Below are 20,540 nucleotides of genomic sequence, written 5' to 3' on the forward strand. Positions count from 1 at the left end.
CAGGCTGCTTCAGTAACTCATCTTTCCTTCCATTCACAGGTCTTCTACGCATGGCAACTCAACCCATGTGAGAGCTCTCTTATGTGAGTACCCAGCAGCACACTTTGCTGTCTGTGGTCTGTGGACATTGACTGGCATCTAAGCGACACCCCAGCTCCCTCCTCTCCCCCTAGACGCCACTGTCTTAGAGCCTCCATGTGCATTTGCTATGACATACATCAATGTTGATGAGAGACAGGAACACTGCCGGGTGATCTTGAGCTGCCAAAATAATCAGCTCTGTGCACAACATGGCTTAAAGGATTTTTCGGTTAGCAGCATGCATCCACTAAAGAACCTAGACACTCATATTTTTTCTGGGGACTTCCACACTCTAGACTCCTGCCACACAGGCAAGGCACCTTTGGCCAGTCCTGTGGAAAACCGGATGTATCGGAGCGTGGAGAACCTTCACTGGGCAACAGTTGCTGACTCTGGGCTTTATTCTCACTGCCGGAGCCTGGATAATGAGATCATCTTTCGCTACAGAGGCACCAGTCAGTGGACAGAAGGCTGTGTGGATGTGGCCCCAGTACAGAGCACACCGGACTCTCTGAGAAACCTTTCCCTCCATGCTAAACAGACATCTCGATCAGCACAGAATGTGCTCCTCCCTCCCTTTGCCAAAGTGCCTCAGTGGCTTTTCCCTTCTGCAGAGGAAAGAGCCCTACATGGGGATGCCAAAAAAGAGCTGAAGGAGAAGCTGAGGCTGCACAGCAGTAAAGTGGCAGAGCCCTGCAAGCCAGTGCGTCCACAGGCAGCCCTGCCTGACCTGATGGCCCGGGAGTTTTTTGAATGCCAGATGTGCCGGCAGTACAAGAACGGTTGTGCTGTCAGCTGCTGCACAGTTTTGGTGGAACACACTGCTCTCAGGCACAGCCTCACGGGGAGACAGAGACTGTGTTTTGCGCACAGGATCATCAGTCCAGAAGACATCAAGCAGGAGGCTCAGAGGAGACTTCAGCTCCGAAGGCAGAATAGCTCCCCCAATCTGCCCCTTCAGCGTGCCGGGGAAAGTCATGAGATGGCCAAATCCAGAACAGCAGAAACCATGGAACAATATAGTGGGGAAACAGATGTCAAAGCCACACTGGGACAGAGCAAGAAGGGCCGCTGCAAAGGGAGGCTCTACATACCCACCTTTGAGGAATTCAAGCAAATGAGAAGTAAGGAGGCAAATTCATCTGCCAGCAGCAGTGGGCCAACAGAGTGCTTGAATAAGGGTTTGCCTGCAAACCAGACCCTGGAGGAGAACAGTAAGAATGTCTGTCCAGAAGCTCTGGGGACCAAAGCTGTGAATGAAGCCGCTGTCACAGCGGAGGATGACGACGATGTGTTCCATGAAAACCACACCTCTGCTGGCTTTTCCCAATATCCAGCGACATCGGATGGTTTCAGAATGAGCAGCCCTGAGGTGAAGGACAGAACCTTCCAGATCTCCAGCCCGGATAGATCCCCGGTCCCCATTTGCTCTAGCCCTATTCCACGATCACCTTTGCAGGCAGTAGCAATACACAGAGCTGGGCAGGGGATCTTCAGTGATGAGCAGCAGAAAGGAGAGACAAGACAGTTAAATGATGTCCTCCACCTTGCAGGGCAGTCGCTGGCTTCTGAAGCCCAGTCCTCTTGCTGTTCATCGCTGCTGTTAGAAGCCACAGACTTATCCAGCTATGGAGCTAAACTACAAAAAATGAAGGATGAATTCATAGGTTCAGCCCTGGAACTTATTAAGAAAAGGTAACATGCTCTGTGGGGTCACCTGAAAGCAGTTCCCTTGTTAACAATCTGGTCTCTCTCCTGATATGTACATTTAACTCCCGTAGCATCAATACGCTGTTGGCAGAGCCTTTCATCTTAGGGTCTCTGATAGCCACATGGCATAGACATGTCTTTAAGCTGTTGATCTTAAACTTCATCTTTTTGTGGGATTAAACATCAAAAAGCATTTTCATCTAGACTTTGCCTTTTTGTACACCTTAATCCTGTCCAGACAGCAGTCATTAGTAGTCCTGACACCCAATTTCCCACCCATTTTATTTCTGTAAGAAATTGCTGAAAGGTCTTTTTTTTTTTTTTTAACATCTGTTAAAAGTAGAGGACAGCAGAGGGTTACAAAGTCCTAATATGATTCCTTTGAAAAAAGATGTAGAGTCTGTCCCACCATTGCAGGATATGAATTTAGGTATTGTGACATGCAGCAACAAGTGCTTTCACTTGCTGCCCGTATGTAGTGAACTGGCAAACAAGTGAGAGCAAGATGGCTGCTACGAGCCTTTAACCACCCTCTGGAGACCAGCACAGGCAGCAAGTGAAAGTACTTGCAAATACTGTCCTTCTGCCAACTCAGACAGCGTAAGCAGTGACAGAAGATACTTGCGTAAAGCCTTCCTCCCTCTTCTCCAACCAGAGTTTTCCCCTCCTCTGGGTAAGATGTTCACAAGGACTGCTTTCTCTATCCCGGTTTTGGACACTGCAGTCCTGTTACCTCCCTCCTGACAGAGAAATGGGGATCTCTTTCTACGCAAGCCGGTGGCCCAACAGCAATCAGCAAAGTTCTGGAAGCTAGGAATTTGGGGCAGTTATCACTGTCTTACCACTAGATAAGGCTCCTGGGAAAAGGAGGAGTAAGTGCTGGCGGAGTGATTTGTTTCCATACACTTGGTGTTCAGGACTGCTTCGCCAATAATTATGTTTGACTCGGTTCCTGGCCGCTTCTGACATCCACAGATGCAGTGTGTGAAATGCCAGGGCATCAACCTTGTACACTGACTTGGTATTTCTGGAATGCTAGAGCTCTGAGCCTGGACTCAGGTTTTAGAGGAGATGATGGTGACTTCTGCACAGGAACGAGAGTCGTCCAAAAGAACTTCTGTGGACCTGAAGCTCCCCATGTAGACAGAACCAGAGTGACAAGCAGAAATACTTCTGCAACTTTATAATCCAAAGGGCAGTAGGTGGTGTCAGAGCCCTAAATGCTTCCTTCAGCTGTGTGCTTTTTTTCTAGAGTATGAAAACCCAGTGAAGAAACAGATGAGAAAGTTATGGTGTGCAACCATTTTCACTGAGTAGGCTATTTTTATCATTGATATGAAATGAAATACACAGAATGGCACAAGCTGTGAGTAAGAGCATAAGAACAGCTGGTTTTGGGCAGATCAAAGGTTTGACTAGTATCTGCAGCTGGAGGTGCATGCATAGCAAAGTATACAGGAACTGGGTAGTGCATATGATCTTTCTTCCTACTACTCTCCCAGCCTCCAAACACTTCCTGCCCAGGGCAGTGTGGTTTCTGTGCTTTTAATATCCACAGTGGTTTTTGTTCCTCTGAATGTGTCAGTCTCCCTCGTTGGATTTGTTAAAATATATGAGGTTATTTTATTAACACCAAAATGGTAATTGATCTAAAAATGAGAATGACAGTGGTTCCAGTATTAGAAAGGTTGTTTCATGTGAAGGACCCACCTATTATTTTCAATAGTAATAACAATTAATGGTAAAGGTTGTCGTTTCTTCAGGATAGCAGGAGGAAGTGCTTTGTGCAGAAGGCAGTGCCAAAGTACTGGTTAGTGGGAAAATGCAGTTTCCTTTATTTGGAAATTTCTCAATTTTCCATCATTTTCATCCAAGACTGTAAAGTGCCTGAATATTCATTTATAACTCAAGCTGATTGTCAGTGCAGAGGTGGGAGACTTTTTTTCTGGATATTTTGGGTCCTAAATTACGGTCACTGACATCCAGACCACATTTTTTCTGTCTCAAATGAAATGAGCTGAAAGCTGGGGATGTGGTCCCATTTCCACAGATACTGAGCTCAACAAGCCTTTGATAGAGATGTTGTGATGGAGCATCACACAATAAGATAGCTGAAATTGTCTTCTCTTTCTAGTGTTTCTGTGTAAGTGTTAACAGTTTTACAAAGCAGTTTTGTCTGGTAAGTTAATTGCCTCCCTAGTAATTTATAGTTAATTACTTAAGAGTCATTCACATGGCTTAATATTTCATCAGTGAAGATTTGATTTTTCAGCTTCATAATCATGGCGGCTTTATCCCCCTCATAGGTCAGTGGATACCTTTAACTTCAGTTGCAGTCCTGGCAGGGAAGGGGTGTTGAGATCTAGGTGGAAATCCTGTATGCATTTCAATATATAGTCTACTTTCTGAACTTAAGCAGTGAATTGTTCAGGATAAGGACATGTAACGACCTGGGGTTTCTGTCTATGAAATGGGGGTACAAGGAGACAACAAAAACCTGCACAAGGAAGCAAAGGACAAGACTAAGAAAGAAGGCTTCCTGCAAAGAGTGATGGTGTCTATTTGGGATGACACTGGGGTGGTGGGTACAATAACAGCTTCCCACAGAAGAGAACTCCCAAGTCTGGAAGGCAGGAGTCAGCAGGGAAGGAGCAGACAGAAAATGTTTCCATTAGTCAGAAAGAGTCAGGAACATGTGGAAAGGGCTGAGAACTGCTGGCCTGGACAATGACACAATCATGGAGAATCCCATAAAGACTGTGAAGGAAAGCAGGTGCGTTTCCAGTTGTACACCACACACCCAGTGCCTCTGCTTCCATGAGATTCAGAGATGATGGCCCAGAGGTTTAAAAGGACGTTCAGAAAGAACCTGTCCTCCTTGTGCTGGCCCAAGCGCATCATCTGTCTTGGAGAGAACAGGGAAAACTGTCACCAACCCCAGGCAGAAAACTCCTATCCCAGTGATTTGATCCCACAGAAGGAAACATGCCAGAGTCCCCTCTTCTGCAGCTCTGCATGAGAGCAGAGGGGACTGCTTGAGTAGGCATTGGTGTAGACCTGTCGGCAGCCCAGATCTCTGCCAGGGGGAGGGGACTGGAGGAGGGGGCAATATCCCTTTTTCTTGGCAATGTCCCCTCTTCCTCCTAAGCCAGGGGCAAAGGTTGAACGAGCAGCCCTAAGTTTTGGTTCTACAAAACTGCTTGTACCCTCCCTGTTTTGCCTACATCCCTCTGATCACACTGGTGGCGCATGCAGAGCAACTGCTCTGTGGAGCAGCACTTAACGCCCATACGGCATGGCCAGTACCTCATGCAGGAGGGATCTAATCACAACTAGAAGTAGAGCCGTCAAACCAGGGATGAAGAAATCTCCTTTCACACAATGTGGGCTCTGCGTCATTACCTTTCTTACCTGTAGCTGACCAGCCATGGGATGGGTTGAATTTCTTAGTCTCCAGTCACACTTCCTTAGTTCAGCTCTCTGGGTAGTATTAGCTCTTATTCCCACTGCAGGTCACGTCTGGAGGTGTTTTAAAAATATCTCTATTGGGTTATGGAAGCCACAATAAGCAATGGCATCTGGTCCACAGACCTTATCAGCAGAGAGCTGCTGTCAGCTTCACTTAGAGGAGCAGTAATACTCTGGAGTACTTTCCATGTTTAAGTGGATGATCTTGAAAGACTATAGAAATGACAAATGAAAGCTCAGCTTCTCTCTGAGAGTATGGTCTGTATGGTGGGAGGTGGTGTGATCAAGAGAAGATAATATTCCCGTTCTGAGTTCTGCTACTGACCTTGGACACATCCCGTTGCCTTCTGTGCCTCAGCATGATCGCTTCTTTCTGCATGTTTTAACCAGAAGCTGTTGGAGCAGGAGCAGCTTTTGGAAATGGTGGTTTTCCGGCAGTGGCAGATCCTCTTGAAGAGCTTCCTTGCTCCTTAACCTCTGCGTTCCCTCCCACAGGTGTGCCCAGCTGAACTGTTCATACTTCACCCAACTCAATGAAACATAGATGAAATGATCTGGCTGGGAATACTTGAGGGAGGATATTTTTTTAAACCCAGATCCTTTCAAGACTGATTTTAGATCATGGCCACACAGACAGTTACACTGGACTGGCTGAAGGAGTGGTACCCCAAATGTGGCTGGGGACAGGAGGGAGGAAGGAGACAGGAACCTCTTAAGCTGGACAGGGCCAGGACAGTACCATGGTGGGACCACAGCCTTGCTGTGTGCCTGCGCTGCCCTCACTGCAGGCCCGTAAGGGGGATAATGCGGTCCATACTACAGACTGCTCTGTGACAGCACTGATGTTGGCATCCCCTTTCTACAGGCTGGGGAGAAGAGGCCTGGAGGGGTGAAGTGATGCTTCCAAATCCACATGGCAGGGAGTTAGCAGAGCAAAAAGTAAAAGCCAGCAACCTGCTGTTAGCACTGTGCTGTTGCTGCGCAGCTGCGGCTAAACTTTTTGAGTTGGTAAATCCTCTGGTAGTGTCAGCTGGGACCTGGAAGCATAAATGGAGGAAGATGAAAAAGCATCAGCTGGAAAGTTGCAAAGCAACTTTTCTGGCCTGACAACAGAGCCAGTTTGTGTTCTGGGAGATTTGTTCCCTCTTCAGTGATTTCAGTGTTGGCTGAGGGTTTGTTATTGGAGCCAACTGTCATTCATTGTAAGGAAAATGCCCATCTGTCTCATGTGTTTGCTTGTAGTGTTGGAATTGCACATTAGCAGTATGACCTACCAGCATAAGTTCACAAGTGAAGCCTTTAAGAAGCAGCAGATTTTTGTCATGGGAGACTTTTGTTAAGCATAAAATACATGCGTAACCTGAAATATGTTCCAGACATGGGCTTCCTCTATGTACAGGCATCCATATCCAGTCCTGACAACCTTTCTTTTTAAAAGAATCCAAGCCCATAAAAATTAAGTAAACCCAAAATGAAAAAAATTAATATTCTTCCAAGCAGGCTTCATTATGCATGTAAATAAGGTGTCTTAGAGAGTCTGTTAAAAAAAATGTATCACAAGTAGTATCACAAACTACAGCCTGTCAACTACTCTGTCAAGTCAGTGGTTTTGCACCAGACTGTGTCTGTCTGGAGAGGTGGTGTTGTCTACAGAGAGGGGAATGTGGGGTTGGAATACGCTGCCTGTATCAGCCAGGCCAGACCCTTGTTAGCACCAGACAGCCGTGAATAAGAGCATCCCAGAATTGCCAAGTGAGAACAACAGACTCTGCCAATCTTTTCAGGACTCTTAGGTGCACCAAAAGGCCTGATCCTGAGTTCACTGAAAGCAGAGGGAATCTTTCCAGTGGTTTTAGCAGGCTTGGCATCATATGAGATGAAAAACAGGGAAAGTGCCTTTAATCCTCTAATCTCTTCAAAGTATTATGGTTTTTAGCAGGTGATTTTCTTCCAGATGAGCAGTATGGTTTCTGTGTTGACAACATCTCTTTAGATAAGCGCAAATATGGATATGGCCTACTTAGAAAGAGGTTTTTCTGGTCCCTATAGAAGAACCTCATGTTTTATGGGCACAAAAATACCCTGTGAACACCCGAGACTTGATATCCCAGGCTGATGCTGGCATGAGTGCAATTACCCGATTTGCATGGCTATAATTGACCTGTGTTTAGAGCCCCTGAAACACACACACAGCCATCCATGCCAACCCATCTTGATTCCTGCCTGCACTTTCCCTGAACTGTTGCGGCTGGTTGTTCGAACCTGGGCTTGCTGCTCAGTCTCATCTGTGTCAGGAACAGCAGGTGAACTGCATACATGATGTTCATCAGAGTCTGCTTCTTTCCCTGCAGCTGCAATGCTGAGACTGCTGCCAAATCCCCCTCCAAGGGACAGTGTGATCTGAGGGAAGCTGATATCCCACCTCCAGAGGACAGCCGGCAGCCCGCAGCAATGTCCATGGCAACAGAGACCTGGGAGGACAAGCCAAACAATGAGACATCCAGCGACACTCCATCTGCAGGGAATGTAAGGGAGAGGAATTCCCCTCTCATCTTCGGCATGTGTTCAGGAATTTTTTCCTTGTCAGAAGCTCTAGAGGATCTGTTCACTGTAGGAACTGGGCAGGCTGGGAGCCTGGGGTCTGAAAACACACCAACTCCCATGAGCGATTAAACTCTGTTAGAAGCATTTCTAGTGCCTTCTCTATTACAGTTAATGAAACAGGAGTCAGTTTTGTGCCCCTGCCTACCTGCCACGGCATCCCTTGCAGGGATTTCAGCAATAACCCCTTCGTTGCTTTCAGTGTGCCACCAGCCCCTCATTGCTGGACTGCCTGGGAGATCAGACAGACTCCCTCCTAGTCCCCACTTGGTCAAACCGCTAATGTAGGTAAGGCACAGAGGCTGGACTTCCTGACCCTGCAGCGCTGAAATGTTCACAGAACAGAGGCAAGCTAGCTCAGATCCCTGGAGGAGAGGTTCAGCCCCCCCTTTAGGCCCTTAGCCAGGGCTGTGCTGTTAACTTCTTCATGGTTTTTTGACAGCTGTGATCCAGCCACCATGGAGCCACTGCACTCAGAGCTATACAACAGCAAAGGGAGAGGGGTCCTTGCTGTTGGGACTAAGCAAGACAGAGGGACCTGGGGGGACAGATTTCCTAATGATCATGCAGTAAAGCTGCATTTACAATCCCACTGCTGATGAGTTTCCTTTTCTCTCCTTTGGCAACTGAAGTCCAGTGGCTGCCAACCAGGTGCTGCTTTGACCACCACCTTGCTCCAAACCTACTTGTCTTTCTTGCAGATCCCCAGTCCCAGCTGCCGCCGATCCAGCTCCGACATCGTCCATGAGAGCACGGATGGTGCCAAGGCCCAGCGGGATTGTCGGCTGCGGCCACACTTCAGTGACCCTATGCCAACAGACTCGGTGAAGAGAAAGCAGCTGGAGCTGAAGATTGCAGCTGCAGCACGGCAGCACGCACAGAAGCGCCGGCAGGAGCGAGACTACGGTACCCACATTCTGCACACTCAGAGGGGGCTGATGGGCCACCACTACGCTGGTGTAAATAGGGGGTGACCCTAATGACCGGGGGAGGGAAGCGTTCTGGGTTTAACCCAGGCAGGCGTGCAACAAATCAGGGTATATTGTGCTGTGTCTCTGTCCCTGCCTGGCAGATGGCAGGGGAAGAGAGAGCCCAAATGAGTTCACAGGTATGGGCAGCGCAGGGGTGACAGGCGCCGGGCTTCGCCTGGGAGCCATCTACTTCTCTCGCCAGTCTCGGCAGCAAAGCAGGAGGGGAGACAGCTAACAGCCCTGCTTTCACCTGATCTAGCCTGCCCCCCCAGGGTTCCTACCACTCATGGCTGTGCCAGCTTGAGCTCCTCAGGTGAGCTCTGTGCAGCTGGCAGTGCCTGTAATGATTTGTGTCTGTTCTCAGGTCCAGTGGTAGCAAAAGCCAACCTTGGCCATGGTGGCAGCTTTGATGAGACCCGCCGCGCCCCACGTGGCTCCCTCCGGTCCAGACATCATTGGAGCAACGTCAGCAGCCTGAGCACGGACAGCGGGATTGTTGGTGTGAACGATGTCCGGGACGACCTGGATCCCAGCAAGGCCACCCGGACCAAGTCAGTGGATGTGGAGAGGGCAGACAGTGGCATTGGCCAGATGCCAGCCAGAAAGTGGAGGAACAGGGCATCTGAAACGCTGAGCTCCCTGCAGGCCTGGGAAGCCCACCGTCCCTGTACTGACTGCGGAGAAAGGGACCTCCCAGTGGAGACAGATGTGCAGAACTGCAATCAGAGGCGGGCGGACCTCTGCGAGAAGTGCCGCAAGCGCAGGACAGAGCGCAAGGAGTCCGTGCTGGAGTTCGTCAACACGGAGGCCAGCTATGGAGAGGACCTGCGCATCATCAAAGAGGAGTTCTACCTCCCCATGCAGGCAGCTGGGCTGCTGAGCCAGGAGCAGCTCCTGGGTATCTTCAGCAACATCCAGGAGCTCATCGACCTCAACGAGAACTTCCTGGAGGTACTCCAGGAAGAGATCGATCAGGCCTTTGACCAGGTATGATGCTGCGTGCTCTACAGGGGCCGGACCAGGCAGACAGGAATAGGTTTTGCATTAGTGAGGCAGCATAGATGGAGCAGGGGATCAGGAGGTAGGACTCCTGGGTTCTGGTCATCTGCCCAGTCCCTTCCTCCCTCAGCTATTATAAACCAGTGATTTCCATAGGCCTGTGCCAGGTCACAGCTGCTGGCCTCACTCTGCTGTGGTAACGCCACTGACATTAGCAGGCCATCAGCAGTCTTGCTTGTTTATCCCATTAACAGGATCTAACCGTCCCATTACCAACGTTAGCTTTAAGCCAGTTAGCTTGGACACTGATAAGCGTGTGACGGTGGGGGCACAGAGCTCAGCTTGGTCTGGCCACCAGAGAGATCAAGGGGACCAAGCTCACAGGCCACGCTCTTACTCAACCCTGAGCTGGCTTGCTTCAGGCTGGCTTGGGTGTATTTGCCTTGGGTTGCAGTTTATTGCAGCTTGCCTCTAGCCTGGCTGTGGGGCCAGGCAGCACAGGCTGCTCTCTGCTCTTGTGACCGTTGGCCCTTGCAGCTCTGTGTACCAGTTGCTTCTACTGATGCACCTTGCCTTGCACAAGGGACTTTCCTACCCCATAAGCGTAGTGGTCAGAGGGCAGGGAAAGAGAAATAAGACACTCGAGCAGCAGACAATCACTGCAAAGGACACATAAACAGCTCCACACCTTCCTTCCTTCAAGAAACCAAACCCCACTTGTTGCTGTATCAGTCTCACCAGGATGTTTTGTTCTCTAGGAAACGCATCCCTCCTTTCCCTCTCCAAAACCCTGCATGTCAGACTGAGCGACACATGTCTCAAAACCTGGCAACTTTGACAACCACTCTCATGCACCTGGCACAGTGAAGACAGATGTGCACTGCGGGTGTGATGTCCTGTGTGAATAATTTATCAAGACAATGGCTTCTACAAACAGCCGTGGGTTTCCCTGTCTCCTCCTCCATGTTGCCCTTTGCAGTCAGAGCTCACTACTGCACCAAAAAGCCACCAGCAGCCAGAGAGCTGCTCCATCTCTCGCTGCTCAGAAGAGCAGTGATTGCAGAGCATGTCAGCATACACCTAGACAAAGCTAAGAGCATTACATGGCACCAGATTCTTACTATTCCTTGTTTTATTACACAGACAGAAATCAGAGAACAATTTACCATGAAATTTATTTTTCACTTAGGCATCAAAGTAGCTAGTAAGAGCACAACTGAAGGAGACTGCTTCCCAGCCAGACCAGTTGCTGAGAACGACTGCAGAAATTGTTAAGTGCCATGTCTGTTACCTGAGTTACAGGTCTCCTCTGCCCATCTGCTCCTAAATGCTCTTTGTTAATTTATGCATGCTGCATTAGCCTTATGGCAGACCTGCCGGCAAGAAGGGCCCCAGTACACCCTCCTGACTAGCAGGCTCACTCTGGCCTCTGGTCTTTGAGTCCCTGCTCTGGTGAGCTGGCCAAGCCCACAGAAGCAGAGAAGACGTCTCTTTATATGTAGAACAGCAAGCAGTTAGACCAGCTTTCCTTCCCCTCCCCACACACTGCTTCCCCCTGGACCTGCAGGGACTGCCTTTCCACCAGGAAGGGTGAGCCCAGCTCCACCTTCCATCTGGTGTTCACCAGATCCTGCAGTAGGTTCATGCTGATAGGACTGAACACAGGCTCTGTGCTTGTGCCTCTCCCAAGCTAACCCAGCAGGGGCTGTATTGCATGCTTGCAGGGTGATGATGACCTGATGACCGTGTGCATCGGCGAAATATTTCTAGAGTTCGTCAACATGCTGCCAGCCTTTCAGACCTACTGTCTTCAGCAGTCCTCCTCCGTGAATATGCTCAACGCACTGGAGAAAGAGAAGGAGTTGCTCAGGTGAGAAGAGGGCTGAGTGTATTCTTCCAGGCTTTGGGGACAGCAGGACACCAGGCTGAGGGCAAAGCCTTTGTCAGCTCAACTAGGTCAAAGTTTTGATGCTAATATTCTTCAGTGATGAACTGCTCTCTCTTGGGGTGAGCAGAGTAATTTACTCTCCAAAATATATTAAACCCTTGATACCTCCACTGAGGCAGGCAATTGGTCCTCAGCTGTATACTGTATTTTGTGGTACCAGTGTTTGCCCCCTGACCACTGGGCTGAACTCTCACCAAGTAACACCCAGCTGAGAACAGCTCTCCGTCCTTGCGCCAGAGCACGGTTTGGATTTCCACTGGGGAAAGCCACTGTGTGAAGCATGCTTGACTTGAATTCGTTTCCCATTCCTGGTCCTGGCCGATTGGGCAATGTCAGGCGAGTCACTTCTCTCTTTCCACTGCAACAGCTTAAAATGATGACAGTACCAAATTCTTGTTTAGAGTACTCTGTAATCTAATGATGAAAGGAGCTACAAATTCATGTAATCTGATATAAGCTGATGTATCTGCCTCAGGCCTACGTCAGTGTGTCCCAGAGAAAGATCACACCCTTGTTGTTTTACAACGATTTAATAAAAGACTGCCAGGATGTTACGTGCTAGTGTCCTAGGCACCTCATCGCTGTTCTGCAGTTGAGCACAGCTGCAGAAATTGTTGTTAGTTTTTGAGAAGACAGAATTCACAAGGCTGTTAAAACCAGAGGGGGGGCTGCAGTGCCCAGGAGCTGTCAGCACCACACTGTTCATTTGCATTTAGGATTGCAGCATCTTCTGGCAGAACAGCCACCATTTCATTCCCTCTTCTTAAATTCCTGCAGAATATTCCTCAATGTCTCCCAGAATGACAACACAGCACTGCGGCGGATGAACTTGAGGTCCTTCCTGATGGCCCCTTTGCAAAGAGTCACCAAGTACCCACTGCTGCTCAGCAGAATCATCAAGGCCACCACCGAGTACCACCCAGATCATGGCAGCCTGCGGGAGGCCAAGAGCCGCATCGAGTCCCACCTGGAGCACATCAACATGAAAACCAAGCAGGAGGGGAATACCTGGACCCTCCGCTCCTTTCGCCAGGACAGCAAGAAGAAGAGGGAAGTCATCAACATCGAGATGAGAGAAACCGCCCTCAAAACTGTAGGTTGGCTGCGGGAGGAAACGCGATTTGTGATGGAGGGGTCTCTGCAGCTGGCCCAGCCCCCCGACGGCCAGTGGGTGAAGAAAGGCAGCAAGACCCTGAAGTTCCAGAACATGCAGGTCCTCCTCCTGGTGAACATGAAGCGTGTGTCCGAGTCCAGCCTGGAGTCAGCCGAGCCAGGGCCTGTGAAGGACGCTGTGCTGGTACTCATCAGGGACAAAAATAATGGGAAGTTCCATTTGCTCAGGGAGCCCTTGAGGCTGAGTAATTGCATTGTCTCCACTGATCCTGACTGCGATGACACTTTTGAACTCATTGAGATCAGGCGGGAGGCGTTTGTGTTCCGGGACAGTGACCGGGCACGGACTCACCACTGGTTCAGGCAGATCAGGCGGTACTCGAGGGAGCTGGGCTCCTGGAAGAAGCGGCGGAACGCGCTGCCCAACATCATGATCAGCACCCCGCACACCAGGCCCTGAGTCCTGCACGGGCAGCATGCAGGGAGACTTGGCTTGACCAGTGCCACGTGCAAAGGACCATCAACAGCCTCAGTGGCTTGAACTTGCTCTGCTCCGTGGACAACACAGGGAGGAGCCTGGCCCACGAACACTGTTAGCAGCACTGGAAGCAAGCATTGCAGCCTAATTCTGGTCTCCAGCCTCAGGACTCACAACCTGTTTGTGGCTGATGTACATACAGAGATGGGCTTCCCTCGAGGAGCAGATCTCTGAAGGAAAATACTGAGTTTAACTTGTTAATATTGCACTGCAGGAGAATGATGTATGATGCTTGCCATTGCATGGGTTGTGTTGAAAGCCAGTCTTGACAACATGAGAGAGGTTTCCACCGTTGACTGTATTTCATCAGCATTAGGTAAAGTCAGGGTCAAAATTAGGTGCAGTATTATGCAACAGGGGAGGAAAGTTGGAGAAAACGATGTTTTCCACTGCTACTCCTAAGGACTATATTTCATTATTCACCTCTGTATATTCAGTCAAAATACTTGTTTAAAAAGAAAGGTCTTTCATCTTTAATCCAAATCAAGTAGGTATCAATTTGCTCAGATTCAGCTGCATGCACACAGCAAAGGAAAAATAAAAGCAGACAAGAATAAAAGGAGTTCTTGCTCTCTGACGCATATACCCCAAATATGTGTAGAACCTGTGGAACAGCAGTATACCCCCAATGAAAGTCTGTTATTTAACTGACTTAGGGACTGGAACATAATGCTGCATCTGAAATATCTCAGAAGTGTATGTAAATATAGCTCTGCTACCACTAATAGTGAACTTAAAAGTTTGCGATTATTTAAATGATGTAATCTAGTGTATTTCAAAATTTAACTGAAAGGAACAATTTACATTGTACTGTAGAGTAACATAAAAGGTTTTAATAATTATGTTTCAATGACTTTAGGTGGGTATTTTTTTAAATACTTGTTTTCTGGAGTAGATATTTCATTTAGTATGGGTGGCATTCAGGTGAACAATGTGCCTATGTCCGTTCTTTGGATCCCCTGAACAGAATTCAGGGGCTACTCCTAATGACACTGGGAAAGCGGTACAAGCCTGCTACCCTAATTGTCACTAGACAACAATAGACTGGCACGAAACCTTATGCTCTGGCCGCAGCCCTGCCTGGGCAGGTCAGGCCCCAGCGCACCAGACGTGAGAGCTGAAACTGAGGGCACGAAAGCGCTCCCCCATAAGGTCCAGCCTCCCTCAGCTCCACAGCAGGAAATGACTCGAAGCTGAACAATGGTAAAAAGGCAAACGGGGTTTAACCTTTCCAGCCTGACATTACCACTGACCGTGGCCTTGCGATTAGAAGATCAGCAAAATGTCACGCAGTGACTTACACGGCAAAGGCCAGATTACAGCCCTAGAGGCTAAATTAAAGGAGCCTGAATTTTGGTCGGTGGGTCTTGGAGGACAGCCTGTAAATGTTCTTTCAGCCCCCTCAGGGTAAAGACAAAGCCAATCAGTATTATTCACTCCCAACAAAATATTTCTGTTACAGGCATTTATTTTACAGGAGGATTCACACAAAGGAGCATAACTGCATTTCTCCAGAGATTGGTCAGCATCAGTGAGCGCACAAGCGAAGGCAGACGGAGGCTGCCTTCACGTAGGTAGCCCTAGTCTTGTAAAGTCACCACTGACCCAAGGCCTGAGCAGGCCTCCAAACCATGCCCGCTGCTTTGTCCTCCTGCCACAGCTGCCGGGGCTTGTTACACTGCTCTGGGCACCGAGGCAGACACCAGCAGTGAGACGTGTGCATACTGGCTATATTTTCTCTTCATCTGCACTGTCCAGCGTTTTTGTCCTTGAGGAAATGGGAGCTGTTGCATCATCGGAGGCTTTACAAACAAGGACCCAAGAAGCGAGGGTGGCAGCACACAGCTGAGTGCTGTAGCGAGCAATAGCTGGCAAAATGCTTGTTGGGGCAGCTGCCTGACTCTCTCAAGTGAGTTGGAATTCCCTCCAGCTATTTCTGGTCGTTAGACAATAAATTGTTTGTTCCCCCAAAATACACATTGAACAGCCAGTGATGAGCATGAGGCATTGCTTTTATGTTTGTTGCTTGTTTTTCAAATAGATGGATACCTAAGCAGAGGCAGCTGCTGGAGGAAGATAGTTCTCCGCCGCTGTCATGACAGATCTGCATCTAACAACCTTCAAGCCTCGTTCACCTAACAGGCAAAAAGCAACAGCTTGTAGCACCTTTGTTTTCTCTCCCAAGATCAAAATGGCGCAGCTACCTTCTCTTTGCTACCTCCAATGGCAGTTTTGATAAGGGAAGGCGTAAGTACAGTAACCCTAATAGCTTAATTTATCCAAATAGTGAGTGGCTTTCACAGCCACAGAAAGCTGCTGCTTTCTGGAAGGTTTTCAATTACTTTCCAGCACAGTGATTCTCTCCACACCAATTCATGCTCAAAACCAGCCGTGGACTGTTTGTACAGCCATATCTTTAAATCACGATACCTTCAGTCACCCTGGCTGTTCAAAAAGGTTAGAGAACAATGAGTATATGTAAAAGGTCTGATATTTAGCATCAGTCTTGCATTTGGGTGATTGTTCAATTTGTCAGATTCAGGGGTTTTCTAGGTATCACAGGAAACACCTGCCTGCCAGGCTCCTAGTAATCATGGCCTATTTCCTCTGAACCAGGCAAACTCTCCCCAAAAGAAGGTCCATAAATAATCACTGGGTGTTGAGTTATGAGCAGGACGTGTACTTGGTGCTGTAGCCCTATCCTAAAAAACCTGCGGCCAGGGAACAGTACAAGCTCTTTGATCTGGGACAGCCTGCTACGGGAAGCGACAGCCCAATTGTTGAACCTGTCAAACTAGACAGAGGTGGTGCTTCCAATGTTATTTATCTTTTGTGTATCCAGTGTGTACTCAGCTGCTCACCTGCCTTTAAATTACAGGTGTTGAAAGGGAGCATGAGCAAAGAACAATCTGCGGCCCCGCGAGCACCAGTGCTGTGGGGTGAGCCTACACAGGAAGGGTGAGGAGTCTCAGCTCACTGACAAGGCAGTAGGTTTCCATAATCCCCAGGCACCTTTCTGAACTGGATGATCCCTCTCCTGGGAAGTTCCAGGTCTTTCAGTATCACATGTACACATCTTACTCGGCAGCCCTGGAGATTAGTTGTGCTGTATTTTTCCATTTCTGATTAACAAACCTGACAAAACGCGATTATAACCCAGGGTACTTGGGAACGGTGTTGTCTGTAAGCCAAGAAAGCAATTATTTGTTCCAAACTGGCCGTCCTAGAGCTTTGTAATATTTTTCTGCCTCTCAGAAGTCATGCCTTGCAATACTAAGATTACTTTTCAAGACTCCTGCCCAGTGAACTTACCCTGCTAGTGTAAGCAGGCCTTTCTGGAAGTACCACGTTGGGGGAAAAAAAGAGAAAGTCAGTTTACTCCCTTGATTTGTCAGAACTCATAAATGACCTTTAACAAGAATTTAGCATGAGTCTTGCTGGTCATTTACCAGGAAACAACAACAACAGGCAGTCTTCATCATAGAGTCCATGTAGTTTTGAGCTCAAGAAGACACAACACTGGATTAAGAGCCCCCTGTGAGATCAGGTCCCAAGGGAAGGAATAGCTACTTTAAGGGTCAGCAGCCTGGGTGGGAAAGCCTGAAGAAAACACAGGGAGATAAAGAGCACATACTTTAAAGGGCAGAGACTTCTGCTGTAGCGAACAGAGATCTTCTCTTTTATGGTGTTCTTGTACTTTCCTGGTTGTCCTTCAGAGAAGTGAGGATGCGGAAGGGGTGTTCAGCGTGGGTCTCCACTATGTGATCAAGAGCACATCTGAATGGGAGCACCAGCTTTGGTCTGGCAGCTAGAAGCTATTGTAGCTGTCATTGGAGACTGAGAGATTGACCTCAGCACATCCCAAATCCTGAAAAAAAAAGCTCTGAGATAATCTCTGAACTCCTGCCTTGGGGAGCTTCAATCATTCACTGCATGTGAATCTGTTATGGAGCTAAAGTCTCAGGAAGGCAGATCTCCAGCAGGAGATTCTGGTCTCTTGCTTTTCCCTGACATCCCCAATGGAAAGAGAATTCAAGTCTTGTAGCACCACGTCAAAGATAGCCCTTCAGGGCTCATGGATGAGGCAGCTGTAGGTAACTCTCTTTTCATGGTATCAGCTGTGTCTCCTTAGATGTACGCTGGGGAACCAGGTGAGATTAAGCTGGAATTAGGCTGGCATTCTCTGACTTGAAATTGGGAAAACTTGGAACCAAAAGCAATGGAGGAAACTGTCCTTCTGATGGAGATCAAATAAGTGTTCAAAGATCTCACTGTCACCACTGAGTGACCTTCTGTCACCATAGTAGAATGTGACAGAGCAAAAAGTCTTACCAATCAGGCAAGCAAAGGAACTGCCTTATTTCTCACAGAGGCTGCTGCAGAATATCCATATGACTAGAGATGGGCACAAGCAATTAAAAAAACCCCCAAAAAACAACAAAGTTTTGACAGTAGTGCTGCACAGTCAAAAAACTCCAGGCAAGCCCCAAGGGCACTCATTAGTAAAAAAAGACATCTCCCTCAGGGAGCTGAAGGTGGTCCCTTAAGGGAAACCTTTCTACAACATGGATGGAAAAGTTGAGCGATAGGAACATAGAGGGTCCCTTCAACGGAGAGTGAAGAACCCTAACGAGGAATCGGAACACAAGCAGAGCATCCTCCAGCACTGGTCTCTGCCCAGGCTTGACTGGGAGCAGTTACACAGCTGGAAAAAGCTGAAAAGCTGGCATTAGGCTCTAGGCCCATTGGCAGGGATGAATGCAACGATAATTTGCAACTCTCCAGCTCAAATCCTGCCCCAATGCGATCTCCACTAGCACAGGCCTTGCATCCCTGAGAAACGATCTCAGCAGCAGGTGAGAAGGCCCAGACTGCAGACAGCCCTCACAGGGAAGGTGCCCTGCGTAGGAGCAGGCAAAGGAACCCTTTGTTTCAGCAGCAGTGGAGCCCCAGCTGGTTTTGAACCCTTCCCTCCTAGTGCAGGAACCTCCCTTGCAGTGCTATAGTCACATCCTTGGGAGGACCCGCATCAAATGTCTCTCTGCGTGTTGTGGGGAGGGCTGGGAGATGAGAGTGGGAAGCCTGGAGGTCACAAGAAAGTCACAGAGCAGATCCCATGACCGATGCCTGGGGTAACCAAAACATGCAAAGAGCACAAGGCCTTTATAGCCCTGGACCATTTCGCAGAGGCTGAAATCTCAGACTTTTTCTTCCTCTTAGGCTTTCTGCAGTCCCTGTTGAAGGCTCCAACAGGCTGTGGTGGTCATCAGACTTCACAGAAGCCTGCGAGAGCTGCAGAGAGCCCCAGTGCAGAGCCAGAGGCAGCCACACAGCTCTCCGGACCGGGATGGGAGCCAGCAGGCTTCCCGGGGAGCAGACAGCACCCTTGCAGGGCTCAAGCTCCTGCGTTTTCCCCAACAGAAGCAGGCTAGATGTTTGTACACCCACAATGTGAACGTGCAGATGAACAAGCATTCAGACAAGTAGTGTATTCCCCCTTCTTTCAAGAAAGGACTGGTTTTAGGAGAGCTGTTTTCCCCTTGGCCAGGGCAATCCTCCAGAGACGGCTAACCAGTGCAAGCCAGAAGTGCCACAGTTTGAAGATACAATAAACAGAGAGGCAGAGAAACCTGCAAGGGGACACCCATCTTCCAGTAATTCGTGCCTGACCCACAACATGCATACAGGAGATATATACCGTGAAGGACTATTCCTTTCAAAATCAGACACTTGCTTAATGACACTCCACAAATTCAGGAGGCTCTCTGAACAGCCCCTACACACACTTTTGTACAGTTGCACCACAGTACCCAGCAACAGACAGTACTTTAACGAGGGAAGATGGACTGCTGATGAGTAACGGGTCAATATCCACACACAGACCCCAGGAGTCACCCACCTTCACTTTCTGCTCTCATTAATTGCCTTGGTGTGTAATGACCCTACCGGGTGAAAAATGTGAGTAAGCCTCTATAGCACAGAAGTCATCGCTTTGCAAGTTATTTACCCAAAGAGAAAACCCTTGGCAGTGCTAACAGAGCTAGAAGCAGTTAAATTACTGCAAGAAAATCAGACAGTTTACCACGTAGCATTACAGCTCAGTGAACACTTAAAGCTGGCACCACAGGGAGAGGAGGAAGCCTCCCTCCACACACTGGCACAGTGTGTGCGGCACTGTGTGGTGAACTGGAGTGGGAGCAAACACCGCTGAAAAATAAAGATTATTTCAGCTAGATCAGTTCTTTGATCCAGTTCACTGCACAAAGACGTGCGCTGGCACTAGAAAAGGGCAGTCTAGAGGTGATAACTTGTCCTTTAACAAGTGCCAGTTTAAAGAGGTTGCTGGTCTCGGGCTGCAGTTAATCAATTCCAGCAGGCAGAGCTCAGTTCAACAGCCAGCCCCAAGATCTGCTCCGCATCCCGTGCCACGGAGCTCTCTTCACCCCTATTTCCCACACAGTTTCAGGTCAGCACTTTCATTGATCTGCAGGGGTTGAACAGGCAGTGCTATAAATAAAGAGCCGTTAATCAACTATTTAAGTGCCCTTTTTACTGAAATAAAGAAAACCCACAGAAATGACGTCAAGGAGGGGGGGGGGTGTGGAACCCAAGCCAGTGAGCGAATACAAAGATGATCCAGGAGAGCGCTCCAGGAACAGACGTCAGGCTGAAGTGGCTGGGAGGACAGCTGTGCTGGCTGTTGAGTCAGACTCTCCAGTGCTCCTGCGCTGACTCACTCCCTCCCAGCTGCCAGCGCACGCTGTGCAGTCCATTCAGTACCAACAGGAGTTACTTGTTCAGAGTTCAAGTGCATCTGATTCATCATGAGCCATCAAGCTTCTGCAGTCGTCAGAGCTCCGTCTCTCACTGCCATTCCCCGCTGGCTAACCTGCTCCCGTTACCCCTGCGAAAGGGAAGGGTCAGAGAAGAGAGACCCTCCTACTCAAGTCCTTCTGGGTCTTCTCTTCTTCCCTCTGCTCCCAGCTCTGGGACAGAAACACAGCTTAGCATTTAGGACCAGGCTAACGTGCAGATTCACAGTCAAGGCCACAGGGTCCTACAGGCTGCCTCTGCACACAGAAGCCACAAAAAGCGGGTCCCCGGCTTTCCC

The 20,540-nt window shown here is 48.8% G+C and overlaps 1 protein-coding gene across 1 annotated transcript; it reads left to right on the plus strand.

Moving 5' to 3' along the window:
• Nucleotides 1-319: 319 nt before the first annotated feature.
• Nucleotides 320-13,351, plus strand: LOC104033299 (uncharacterized). The gene is made up of 9 exons (XM_075710391.1): nt 320-825; nt 919-1,776; nt 7,611-7,785; nt 8,562-8,766; nt 8,933-8,968; nt 9,196-9,527; nt 9,558-9,818; nt 11,555-11,700; nt 12,556-13,351. Exons 1-9 carry the CDS (start codon nt 320-322, stop codon nt 13,349-13,351), a joined length of 3,315 nt encoding a protein of 1,104 aa, XP_075566506.1.
• The last annotated feature ends 7,189 nt before the right edge of the window (nt 13,352-20,540 follow it).

The sequence above is a fragment of the Pelecanus crispus genome, chromosome 5 (genome assembly GCF_030463565.1).
Source record: "Pelecanus crispus isolate bPelCri1 chromosome 5, bPelCri1.pri, whole genome shotgun sequence".
NCBI lineage: Eukaryota > Metazoa > Chordata > Aves > Pelecaniformes > Pelecanidae > Pelecanus > Pelecanus crispus.

Coding starts and splice junctions, on each gene's coding strand:
- LOC104033299 (XM_075710391.1), top strand. CDS start 320: ATGCATCCACTAAAGAACCTAGACACTCATATTTTTTCTGGGGACTTC. Junction 826..918: donor CCTGACCTGATGGCCCGGGA/GTTTTTTGAATG, acceptor TCTCAGGCACAG/CCTCACGGGGAGACAGAGAC. Junction 9,528..9,557: donor GCGGAGAAAGGGACCTCCCA/GTGGAGACAGAT, acceptor AACTGCAATCAG/AGGCGGGCGGACCTCTGCGA.